Source organism: Ruditapes philippinarum, unplaced genomic scaffold (assembly GCF_026571515.1).
Source record: "Ruditapes philippinarum isolate M1 unplaced genomic scaffold, ASM2657151v2 ctg5494_1_1_1_1, whole genome shotgun sequence".
NCBI lineage: Eukaryota > Metazoa > Mollusca > Bivalvia > Venerida > Veneridae > Ruditapes > Ruditapes philippinarum.
The window spans coordinates 7,355-20,287 of record NW_026866839.1 but is presented as its reverse complement, the minus strand read 5'-3'; the positions used below and the strand labels follow the sequence as shown (position 1 = coordinate 20,287).

The window sequence follows — 12,933 nt, the reverse complement described above, 5'->3', positions numbered from 1 at the left end:
TCCAACGTAATGTGTTTGCGACAAGCATGGATCCAGACAGCCTGCACATCCGCGCTGTCTGATCAGGATCCATGCTGTTCGCTTACAAACCCTATTACAAGTAGAAAAACTGATAGCGTACAGCATGGATGTTAATCATACTGCGCGGAGGCGCAGGCTGGTCTGGATCCATGCTGGTCGCAAACCCACAATGTTGGTTTTGTCGTGACGCGACTCAAAGGATATTTAGCTTTATAATTTAAACATTTGGGTATTATAAATGAGATTTCATATGAACGGAAGTTTTCTGTACATGTTATTACGAAAATTATTTATTACTTTTTAATAAAAAAATGCACATAATAAATTTCATATTTATTTTTTTTTTGATTTGGTTAAATTACAGTTTACAAAACGCTACTTATTGGCAAATTAGCCTATAAAATCAATTATAAAACACAAGTTTTTTTTCAGGTATAATAAAAGGAAGTAAATATGTGGAGCATAATCGCAAATTTTCGGCCGTTTACGTCAATCTCCGGACATTGACAATTCATGTTACGATTGACTGATTATCATTATTAATCGTCGAGGTGTTCTGTTTGCTAGATACGTAGTTTTATCAACAGTTGGAACTCCCAAGTTTCTATTTCAATTTATGTTCAAGTTTTCAAGTTGACTAAGTAACAGGTATTTATTTTGATTAATTTTTTTTCATGTATTTATATCTTATTTCATTCTTAATTTAGTATCGATCGATCATTAATCTATGTTTGAATAAATAAGAAATAGTAAAGCACTAATTAGAAAAAGGTAAACGATTGAAACAGCTGAAAAGGAGTGACGTAGGAGCAACAGTATGTGTTAAAGATGTTCAATTGATTGATTTCATTTAAAATTAAATCGTAAAACATTTACTGTGGTAAATCCTCAAGCGTTTCGAACACTTAAATGGCTAGTTTTCCAAATGAAATTGGTCGTAAATTCGCCGTACTTTAACCATTTAATTTCATAAATTTGGTAAATGTTTTACAATGAACGCCATTTTTCTCTAATTTGCGTAATATATCTCATCTTTTAACTTCCTTAATCTTTGACCTAGTTCATGCGAAATACACTTACAATAGGCATTTTCGTTTGACAAACCGATAGGACAAAAGAAAAAAATCCTTGTTTGAAATCAAATGAATAAGGGAAAGAGTGTAGCCTACATGATCGTTGAAGTTGATGTGGTATGACATTCATTATTTTAGACTTTGAACTAGAGACTTGTGATTTCTCTCATCACTGAATATGTGTAATACATTGGCAGAAAATTCGCAAACAGGTAATAATATTAAAGAAAAAAAGTTATTTCTCAAGTGGTAAAATTTTCAAGTTTTTTTTTAAATTATTGTTTAAGTAAAAGTAAAGTAAGAAGAGTGTCTAGTACATAACCATGGTCGTTCTTCTCTATAAAAATAACATTTACCGGTCCATGCTTTACTTTGATGTTGAAGAATTATTTCAATTGTTTAACTGTCTACAAAAGTTTCATCTGTTAACACGCATAAATTATACAAGATAATTCGCTTTGTTTCACATTATCTTACGCAGGATCTGAATCATGTATTTTTTATAAATGATAAAAGTAATTAAGCTGCATGCCTTTATTTTTCATCACCTGCTATTCTTTTTCTAAAAATATTAGATTATAATTAAGGTGTTTCGGATGTCATACTTCAATGCAATGTACACGCTATTTACTAGTTGACTAGTGTTAGTTATAAAGTATAACAACTTAATTCTAGTAGATATTATAGTCAAAACAGTTCATTTTTAATATTATCTACCATATATGTATGTAATGGTAAAAATCCAACAACAGCATTTCAAAGTTTCTGAGTTTAAATACTCAAATTAACAATTCATAATGAAAATTACCGTTATATTGTATAAAAATAATCACTACATTTGAGCAAAGAAATGAGCATTCCTATAAATATGTAGTAAACCAAACTATGTTATCCCCAAAAATATGATAAACAAGATCAACAATGAAAGTCTGCAGTCTTGATTAATCAATAATGGTAAAATTATCATAAAATAATTTCGCTTTGGTGAACAAAAATAAGGTATCCAACAGGTAGACGGGTGCTGGATGGTAATTTTCTTATTGACGATCATTAGGATGAGTGATCCTCCATCAAACACTATTCTGTGCTCTTTTTACATATCTTTAATGGATCAAACACTATTCTGCGCTCTTTTTATACATATCTTTAATGGATTAAACACTATTCTGCGCTCTATTTACATATCTTTAATGGAGATGTTATCTCACTATGTCAAGATACTGCGTCGATAAACCGTGACCAAAATATCCTCTGATTTTCCCTCGCTCCTTTGTTGTGACATTTGAAACCGTGACCAGAATATCCTCTGATTTTTCCTCCCTCCTTTGTTGTGACATTTGTAACCGTGACAAGAACACCCTCTGATTTTTCCCTCTCTCCTTTGTTGTGACATTTGAAACCGTGACCAGAATATCCTCTGATTTTCCCTCTCTCCTTTGTTGTGACACTTGTAACCGTGACCAGAACATTCTCTGATTTTCCCTCTCTCCTTTGTTGTTACATTTGAATACCAATGACAGACGTTTTGCCCGGGACATAACTTTAAAACTATTAGAGGTATCAAATGAAACTTTGTAGGTAGATAGATCTCATTGAGTAGGTGTGCAGTGCACAAGAACGGTGATTCTGCCTTGCCTAATTTTTGAATTATCCCCCTTTGTTAATTTTACACTTTGAACATTTTCCGGGACATACCTCAAAAACTATAAGAGGTATCAACATGAAACTCTGTAGGTAGAAAGATCTCATTAAATAGGCGTGTAGCGCACAAGAACTGTAACTCTGCCTTGCCTAATTTTTGAATTATTCCCCTTTGTTTATTTTTACACTTTGAACTTTGTCCGGGACATCACTCTAAATGTATAAGAATTATCAACATGAACCTCTGTACGTAGATATATCTCATTAAGTAGCTGTGCAGTGCACAAGAACAGTAACCCTGCCTTGCCTAATTTTTGAATTATTCCCCTTTGTCTATTTTCATACTTTGATCTTTGTCCAGGACAAAACTCTAAAACTATAATAGGTATCAACATAAAACTTTGTAGGTAGATATATATCATTAAGTAGGTTTGCAGTGCACAAGAACCGTTACTCTGTCTGGCCTAATTTTGGAGTTATTGCCCTTTCTTAATTTTGACACTTTGAACTTTGTCCGGGAAATTACTCTAAAATTATAAGAGATATCAACATGAAACTTTGAAGATAGATAGGTCTCATTAGGTAGAAGTGCATTGCGAATCATAACTCTGTCTTGTCTAATTTTGGAGTTATTGCCCTTTGTTCATTTTTACATTTTGAACTTTACCCGGGACATAACCGGTTCTTGTATTGATTTATATATATATATATATATAGGTTGATAGAAAAATCTAATAAGATAAGGAGTTACGAATTCAACTTTGTTCTCGCTGCAGATTAAACCTCAAGGTTCCTTAAAGCTGCAATAAACATAGTAAAATTGAACAATTAGCTCGAGGAAAAACAAACACAAATATTAACAATTAAGAAACTGAATAATTATTGATATTGCGCTAAAAATTACAGCTCCAAAAGAAAATTGGATTTGATATTTGCAAAGTCAATTGTAGACATGCATTTTCTTTAATTATTGTAACTTGTTTTTATGATGAAAATAATAATATTTAATTAAATTTACAGAATGTCGGAAATTCCTGATTATACTCGCAATGTGTCACTTAGTCTGTCTAAAGTACTTGATGAGATAGGAGTGAACGAAAGAATGGTGATAAAAACAAGGCGACTACAACTAATGAATGAATCGTTATGTACGTTAGCTCACAAGTTAAAAGATGAAGATGAAGACGGGAATATGTATACCTTAGGTAGTAGAGTAGAGGGTACTACAACACTTGGACTTAATTCTGACACAGATTTACTTTTCACACTTGCCGCGTACACAGTGATACAAGACTTGAGTGAATGGGAACCTGGTAAAATAAACCTGTTAATGATACAGGACGATACTGTATCACCAGGATATTGCTTATTACAGATACTGAGACAGGATGCTCCACTTCCAGAAGATAATGTGTATGATCAGTACTGGTATAGAGATAGAATAGGAAGAGTACTATTAAAGAATGCAATAGTCAATAGCAGGGCTGGTGCTGAATTTGTTAGACATGGTCCAGCACAATCAATGGATGAAATGCCTGGTTTCTATGGTAATGACCTTGTCCTTGCAATACTTTGTCAACAGTGGCCATTGCAAGCTAGACAATGGATTGCTCAGCAAGGTGAAGGTCAGTGGCCTACATATGATATGAAACAATATTGTAAAGATATGGGGTGTTTCGTTGTAGGAGTTGGAGGCAAAGACAGTGAAAATGAAGAACTTGAATGGAGAATATCCACTTCCCTTGCCGAGCGATATTTAATGTTTAATCTGAATATAACACAAATCAGATGCTATGTCCTAATGAAAATGATTTTAAAATCATTTATAAATACACAATGCCCTGATAGCATTTCAAGTTACATGTGTAAAACGGTCATGCTTCACTGTATTTCAAGTACAGAAAACCATGCTTGGAACGAAAACACTTTGCTAATCTGTTTGAATTATTGTCTGACAATTCTTTACAATTGTGTTTTAAATGAAAACTGTCCACATTTTATCATCCCGGAGAACAATTTAATGGCGAGACGTTTTACTCCAGTGACAAAACAAGTCATACTAGGTACTATTTCTTACATTTTAAGCAGTAAAGGAAGTGCATTACTTGAAATAGAATGTGATCAACTTGGTTTCAGAATTCAAAATACTTTTTTGAGGTTAGTAGAGATTGTTCCTGAAGATATGTCTTGTGAGATTTCAGGCAACCTCGTGGGAGATATTGGTCTGTTTGTCAATGAATTGCACTTGGATTTCCTCAAACATACGAATAACATCAGTCACATAAGAGTTCTATTGCAGACATTATATAAATACCTTATGAAATTAACTCATTACATGAATCAAGGGCAAAATAAATTAGCATGTAGTGCATTGGCTAAATTTCTAAGCATGCATTTAGGTTCCGCTCTAGCTTCAATGAACATACATAGTCAAGTTGGTTTATGCCGAGAATCTACCGTTTTGATGTCGTTATGTCTAAACGTTGACCTAATATCGAGTAAAGTGAAACTAGCATCAATTTTCTATTGTACAGGAGAAATTGAGAGGGCTGAACTTATTTTGAAAAATATTGAAGAAAGTTATGACCACAATGTAGTTGAACCAATATGCCAATGCTACGATTTTAAACATAAAAAAAGTAAAAGGGCATTTGATAAATTATGTTATGAAGCAGATGATGAATATACATTGCTACAGAGTATAACTGCATCTTGTGTCAAGTTTCTACGATATGAAATAAACTGTTGTCCCCATGAACTCCAACATGAAATGTTCAGATCACCGCAACAAGACCTCCCCTATAGAGGTAAAAATGATGAATGGATGGATATGGCTGTGGTAGATTCTCTGCCATATTTATACTTTCTACAGTATAAGACATATTCTCATCTCAGAAGGCATCGGGATAAACAGGCGGCACTTTCCAACCTTGCTAAATGTATTATAGAGGAACCATTTTCGGACACAAAGATACAGCACTAAACATTCTAGGTCAGTGTATGGAGCAAGAAAACAGAATGGATGCTGCTCTAAAGTGCTATCTGTCCTCTCTGAAAATACGAGGCAGACATAACTCTGCAAAGTTTCATATCTGTAGACTTGTAAACTCACTGTTGGGTTCAGGCTTCCATTAAAATAAATGTGAAAATATTTCCTTTTCGTGACTTCGAACTGAAAATATGAATACATGTGATCCCTTTATAGAAAGGCTAAGCTTGTCATACAATTTGAAAATGGAACAGCAAGATAATATTACAGTTTTTTTTCATCTATGATAAAATATGTGACTTCTTGGCGGTGTGTATGGTTATTTGGATGCATTCAACCAGGAGTTAGATTGTTATGTAATGCATTTGTCAGACTTGTAAGGAGACTTAGAATATTGAAAGCATGATGTAAAATTTTCTTTAACGTAAATTTTAACAAAATAGAAATTACTATCTAATTATAATACGTGAATGTAAAGTCATTTCTTATAGTTGTATGAAAAGGATTATGTATCAAATATTTTCAATGACCAATCTTAAAATATTAAGCAAACATGCAACTGTTTGATTGTCTAAGTTTTATCGAACGTGTCAACGTGCCAAGCAAAATTGTATGTTTAAATAAATTAGTTTGAGGTTATAGGTTTTCAATAAGATCTTCTAGCTTGGGAACAGATGTGTATGATCAATGAAAGATTTCGTCATTTAATTGTTCAAAAATGTTTTTATTCTTGTAAAGATTCTATGTTCCGTTCAAATTTTCCATTTATTTAGGAGTTAGCCATTTATGGAAAATATTTCCCAATTGTACGATGATATAAATGGGAAGTCAAATATTTCTGAATGTATAAAAATAACATTGATCCAATTCTTTTGTCGCAATTTGTAATAAATAAACATTGTATATTTGTGCAAAGATATTGTGAAAAGAAAGAAGAAATGAAATATGAAATTCATATCTTATTTTATATTTTAGTACAAAAGTCATGTAAATGTTTGTAATTTATAAATCATATGTTATAAGGACAGTCTTAAGTAAACTGAAAAAAGTTATTCGTGTCTGAATTCCATAGTCTTATGTTTTAATTCTTCATAGGGACTTACCGAGTTACATAGTGAAAAATAAGCACAAGAATTATCTATACGTATTTTCAAGCAAAATACGACTTATTTTCATTCTCTGTTATCTATATCTCTGGTACAATATTAGTCTTGCTATATTTATACCTAGAATTAAAAAATGTCCTTGTATGATGCCTTCTTATAATACAGAATTAAAACAAGGTTCGCTTATATATGGAATTTCTTTAATTATTAGTTGACATGTTTTTATTTGAAATCTTTTCGTGTTTCAACTGAATAAATTATAAATATTATTTCCAAATATTACTTCCTATTTCAGAGTGATACAAAAACGATTAAAATATTGAATGCTTTATGAAAAGTATTCCGTAACTGTTTTAATGACTTTCATATTATGCACCAATGGGTCTCTACAGCACATATGGAATTTAATAGCAAATTCGGTTGTTTGAAGCAAAATCTCAATGAATGTTTCAAAGTAGTTTGTTTGATTCTTTTTCTAAGCATGACATTTTTTGACACGTCAGAACCCATTTTATTATAGTGCACAGTTGGATCAGCTTAAATTCATGTATATTTTACCGATGCTCAAATTAGAGACCCACGTGTAGTTACCCGTGCATGAATTTATTTTTTTATAAAGAAGGTGAACTGAAGTATATTTACTTCATTGAATATATTCAGAACCATTTTTATATTCAATTTCATCAGTGTTGAAAAAACAACAACAACTAATGTAATGTAATGTTATGTAATGAACAATAATGCTTAAATCACTGAACACTATTGAGATAGACATAAAATACCTATACAATTGTACTACATGTATAATATTCAGGCGTGATGACTCAAAAAATGTGATTTGGTAGAAACATATATATTACAATATTTCAACTTTTCTATTATAACAATTTACAAGAAAAGCATTGATGCAAAGCATCAAAGGGCGTCCAAGCAAGAAATGCAGCAAGTGAAGATGAACTAGTACACATATGATGACAAGATATTCTTATAAACTACCAGAAATGTATACCACTTATGAATGAGCGGACGAAAGACATTGTTCATTATGAACTTTGATTGGCATGCTAGAGATTAGAATATTACTTGTTATTTCTTTATGATCGTGGTTATTAATAGCAACGGATATACATGTATGCAATCATTTATAATCCATATGTGTAACGCATGATCAACACGTACCACACATTTGTCCCTTATTATGCACATGTTATCGCTATTAGCGAAGACCCCCTTAAGGTATCTGTTCACACTTTAAGTTAGTAAAAATATGACACTGGTTATATTACCATGTTGATCATGTTGAGCATAATTGTTTATTATACAATAATTGTAATATCTATTAATTTTAATTTAAAAAAAAATACAAATTTTATGAATAATGTTTGCTTTATTCTTTTTTGTGTTTTATGTGCTATTTTAATACTGAGTTTTTACTACATAGAGGATATTCAAGTTTTTTCTATAAATACATGATTTATTTTCATCGAGTGGTATGAAAATAATTATTTCATGAGTGGCGGTAGCCACGAGTGAAATATGGTAATTTTCATGCCACAAGATGAAAATAAATCATGTATTTATAGAAAAAACTTGAATTTTCTGTTTATTATATACATTTTTCTCTTTTTTGCTATAAAATTTGAAAGCTTTTCCCTTAAATTTTGTGTTCTGTCAGAATTTAAAAGAAAGTAGTCCGGCAAGACACCAGTGAAAATACGGAAAATATGTTTCACTGCAGTGAAAAATAAATTTTTACAGTGAAAATACGGTAAATGAAAATACGCATTTTATTTCATCAATATTTCTCAATATTTCATTTACAAGTATATAATTATCTTTTTTAATAAAATTGTAAAATAAATTTTAAGAATTCAATTGTCATATTGACCGACGATTATAAGTCAAAGCTTAACTGGAAAAAGTCAGTAAATTATGGTTTATCTTTCAATATATAATATTGTTTATTCTTAAACCATGTACATGTACATTGTATTTTTCTTTATCATTTTATAAATTATCGATCAATTGAATAATTCATAAAATCTAATTTGTAACTTTGAATAATTCCTCGGCATCTTTACTAAACACGGATAACAAATTGAATAATTAAATAAAATGTTTCAAAGTTGATAATGTCATTTTAATACCATAAAAAATGTACCTTTTTCTCAATTATTGTACATATCACGGATTTATATTACATATAAATCCGTGTACATATTTATTGTTTTTATCTCATATAGATAAAATGAAACATGCTATTGTTGTTTTTTTCTAATTGTAACGATATCAAACATCTACTCCAAAACCGGGAGAGACCGGACAATAAACGTGTGGTACTATTCGCCGGTCACTAGTAAATCCTGGTCAAAATAGACCGGGAGAGACCGGCATTTACCGATAGGAGTGATAAAAAGATATATCTATAAATAGGTTTTTGGAATATTTAGGTCATCAACTGATCATTCTAGGATACATGTACAACAATAACATACCATGACATGATAACCGACTGTGTACTACAAAATGATAAATAAAAAACCCCGAAGAGCGCGATTTATTGACGGAAAAGGTTATTTCATTTGTAAATGTTTGCATTGCGAAAATTCATTGTAACATATCGCGACATTTCATTCTTATTTAATAATCAAGCACCCTTATACCGATCGGAATTTTCGGCTTTTATTATGACCGACTAAAAGGCTCGAGAAGTTGCTGTCGCCCTTTCACAAAATCTGATCTCATTCCATAAGAGCGCCGCGCTTCGGCGCTTCGGCGCGGACGCCAATAAAATGAACGAATATGCAAAGTTGTTTTTTCAAATAAAAAATGACGGTTCCATTTTCTATTACGAACTAAACATTAAGTTCAAGAGATTTGAATAAATTAAGATTGTCTGAGATGTTTTAGGAAAAAGTATACAAGTATAAGGACAAAACGCTCAATCAAAATCAGTTCGAATATTTAATAATTTGACCAGCAAAATAAATGGAATAATAGATGAGCGCAATATTTTCTTTCACCCTACAATACTTGTGATAGTTTTGTGGTTAAATTTCAAAACCAAAGGCTCAGTTTTTAAAGTTATTTCCAGTGAATTGCCGCTTTGCTGATAATCTGTCGTCTTGAATAATCGATCATTTGAACTTCCGGCGATTCTCCATGCAAATGATACTTGTGTTTCCGCCGGAAGTTGTAATGTGGTTTGTCTTGAATTTTTATTACTAATATCAACCGGAAGCCAACCGATTACGTGCGATGCATGTTGAAGCAAGTCAGAGACGCTTGCATTTTCCAAACATGCATGTGGCTTGTCACTTAAAGCATAAACAAAACCGTTGTCGTTTTCTTGGATAATACCAAGAAAGTAAGTGTTACCAACGTACTGTAAGAATTTTTGAAATGTGTAAAATACTGCTTTCTTCTGAAAATTATTCTTGTGAGACGAAGTGAGTCCACTGCGGCAGAATAAAGTATCACATTCGGTGTTGGCGTAGAAATACCACGTGGCTCTTTCAATATTTGACCTTGCCAGCAATAAAAGACCTCGTACAGCGTACACAGCTTGTGCACGCTCACTTACACATTCTGTTCCTCTACACTGTTCTCCCACACCATCAGAATCCCATCCCCATTCTGTAACCCATATGGGTTTCTTCGGTGTGTTTGTGTCCCGCCATCTTGTTATTGGTCGGATGTTATTAAATGTGGACAGTTTATTTTCTGGATACGTTCCTTTTCGTATACCTGCGTCATCATTGATAAAACTGTAAGTATGACAGTTAATGACATCTATATTGTCCGCTACTTCCGGAAGAACCCGGGTACCAATGTAAGTATTTTCGTGGTCTTTATCCTCGGCCTGGAAAGTACCAGGAATAACAATCAATTTGTTATCCATGCTTTTAAGACCGCTTGCCATTCCTTTTAAGACCGAGGCATAAAATGCAGCGTTATAGTCCCATGGTTCGTTGCCGACCTCGACTGCTTGAACAAGACCATTGCCCTGAACTGAACCAAAATGTTTTGCTACCTGTTGCCCGTAGTGAAAAGCAGACTGCTCAGGTGTGTTCCATTTGCTCTCCGGTACTGTTTTATTTGTGAATTGTATGGAAATATCTACGGTTAAATTTGCTGCATTCCATGCACGGTATTCTGTATCCCAGTTCAACCACCACATTGCTTGTGTTCCATGCCCGGCTGCCATTGCATCGTATTCAGGGTCAAGATCGGGATCAGTCACGTCCCAGACGAGATTATGATAATTACGCGCGTGACTTGCAACTTCACTATATAACAAAGGTCCTTCGTTAGGTCCTAATTTGTCACTGTAACTTTTTGTTCCCCAGCCCCAGATCCCGTTCACACCGAGGATTTCTCGAAATGTGTTAACCTGTGGTTTAGCGGATATTTCAGGTCCCCATATGCCGTTTTCGTCCCAAGCATCCACTTCAAAACAATAAACCTTTTTATGATTAACCATATGGACTTTGTATTCTAAAGTAATGTAACGAATATCAGCTGGCTGAATACGTGTAGTGACGGCGTGTACAGCGTTTGGGTCTAAATCAGCAACCATATTCCATATATGTCCGTTTGTTGATGTTTTAAGTACAAGTTTTGTAGCCGCATTACTTCCGGCCCAGTGGCGTGTTCGAATCGTACCGACGCTGCGTTCATGACCAAGATCAACTGTTATATGCTCTGTGCACCCATTTTCTCCAATTGCACCCATGTCCTTTACAGTGAAACCTGAATCAGAAACGAGCTCTAGTTTGTTAACTGTGAAGTTCGTTCCAGGAATATTAATATTCTTATAATTATCAGTGGATGTAAAAGTTTTCAGTAAATGTTTTTGAGAGCCAAATTTTGTTACTTCATACACATATAGATGTGTAGGACTTGGAAACACCCCGCCGACTGAAATTATTTGCAAAACTTGGGAATTTACTAAATCCACAGAAAGAAACGCTGATGACCCGTTTTTCTGCACGTGCGCTGCCGTATAAGGGTTTCCGTCTGTCGCGACTCCGAGACCATTCCCAGAATTCCCACTTGATAAGCACGCGCCAGTTTTGCACGCGCCAAAAATTATATTAACATCATTTCTATTCAGATACCCGTATGGTAAACAGTGCGCTGATACCCAGTTCGTGTTGTCGTTACTGTCAATAACATTTTCAGGATGGGTACCAGACGATGCTTGGACTGTAACGTTATGTAACTTCGTATAGGACTTGATGAGGCCAGCATCTGGATCCCAGCTTCTAATTGAACCAATGAACAACGCGCAGAATATAGTGTATTTCAGAAATGGAGACAACATGTTTATCTGAAAATAAACGGTATCAACTATAGTCCATTACTTGACTAAATACAAATTGGAAGAATACACAAGCGCACGCACACTGGCACGCATGCATGCAAAAAAAAAACAAAAACAAAAAACAGTATATTAATATTATTTTTATTGATTAGATGATACTTTTTAAGTTCTCTAAGAATACCCCTAATTTTTATTTCAATTGATATACACTTATTGGCTGCAAAATTCAGTATAACAATTCTTCTTGATTTAAAAAGTCATCTTCACATTTTGTTATAATTCTGTATCATTTATCGACCCCCCCCCCCCAAAAAAAAAAAAAAAGAAAAAAGAAAAAAAGATTTAATAAAAAAAACATACTCTGATTATAAAAATGAACATTAAAACGTTAACAAGTTAATTTTCATTGAACCTACCACATTATACAATCATATGTGCCACATATTCAGTTTAAATAGGTTTATATAGAGACACTTAAAACAGGATGTACGTACGAATGTTTTGATGTTACATCAATGTATCATCTTTTATCTATCCTGTTATATATAGATCAATCATTAGTGTCCCGGGGATGGTATAGTTTTATGAACCGTTTGTAAATTTAATGAATAGATAATGTTATATCTAAAGGGAAGGTGGTGATGTAGATTGGACTGTCGTACGTTAGACTATAAAGTTTGTTAAAACTCTTATTTTTGACGTCACATTCGAGTTTACTTGGAGGTCATCTGCTAAAAAAAACACCCCCCCCACACACACACAAAAAGCAACGACTAC

The 12,933-nt window shown here is 33.2% G+C and overlaps 2 protein-coding genes across 2 annotated transcripts; one reads left to right on the top strand and one right to left on the bottom strand.

Annotated features, from left to right (window-relative positions):
- Positions 1-560: 560 nt before the first annotated feature.
- Positions 561-7,099, top strand: LOC132733943 (uncharacterized). The gene is made up of 2 exons (XM_060720637.1): positions 561-669; positions 3,756-7,099. Exon 2 carries the CDS (start codon positions 3,757-3,759, stop codon positions 5,716-5,718), a length of 1,962 nt encoding a protein of 653 aa, XP_060576620.1. The 5' UTR covers positions 561-669; position 3,756; the 3' UTR covers positions 5,719-7,099.
- Positions 7,100-9,721: 2,622 nt separating this feature from the next.
- LOC132733942 (uncharacterized) lies at positions 9,722-12,571 on the bottom strand. Its single transcript, XM_060720636.1, has 2 exons — positions 12,517-12,571; positions 9,722-12,162 (listed from the first exon to the last, which is right to left on the bottom strand). The coding sequence occupies exons 1-2, from the start codon at positions 12,535-12,537 to the stop codon at positions 9,850-9,852; spliced, it is 2,334 nt and encodes a 777-aa protein (XP_060576619.1). The 5' UTR covers positions 12,538-12,571; the 3' UTR covers positions 9,722-9,849.
- Between the last annotated feature and the right edge of the window lie 362 nt (positions 12,572-12,933).

What these genes read in the sequence shown, in the direction of transcription:
- LOC132733943 (XM_060720637.1), top strand. Translation starts at nt 3,757, where the DNA reads ATGTCGGAAATTCCTGATTATACTCGCAATGTGTCACTTAGTCTGTCT.
- LOC132733942 (XM_060720636.1), bottom strand. Translation starts at nt 12,537, where the DNA reads ATGTTCATTTTTATAATCAGA. An exon ending in TGTTCATTTTTATAATCAGA is followed by an intron (nt 12,163 to 12,516) that starts GTATGTTTTTTT and finishes GTTTATTTTCAG; the next exon opens with ATAAACATGTTGTCTCCATT.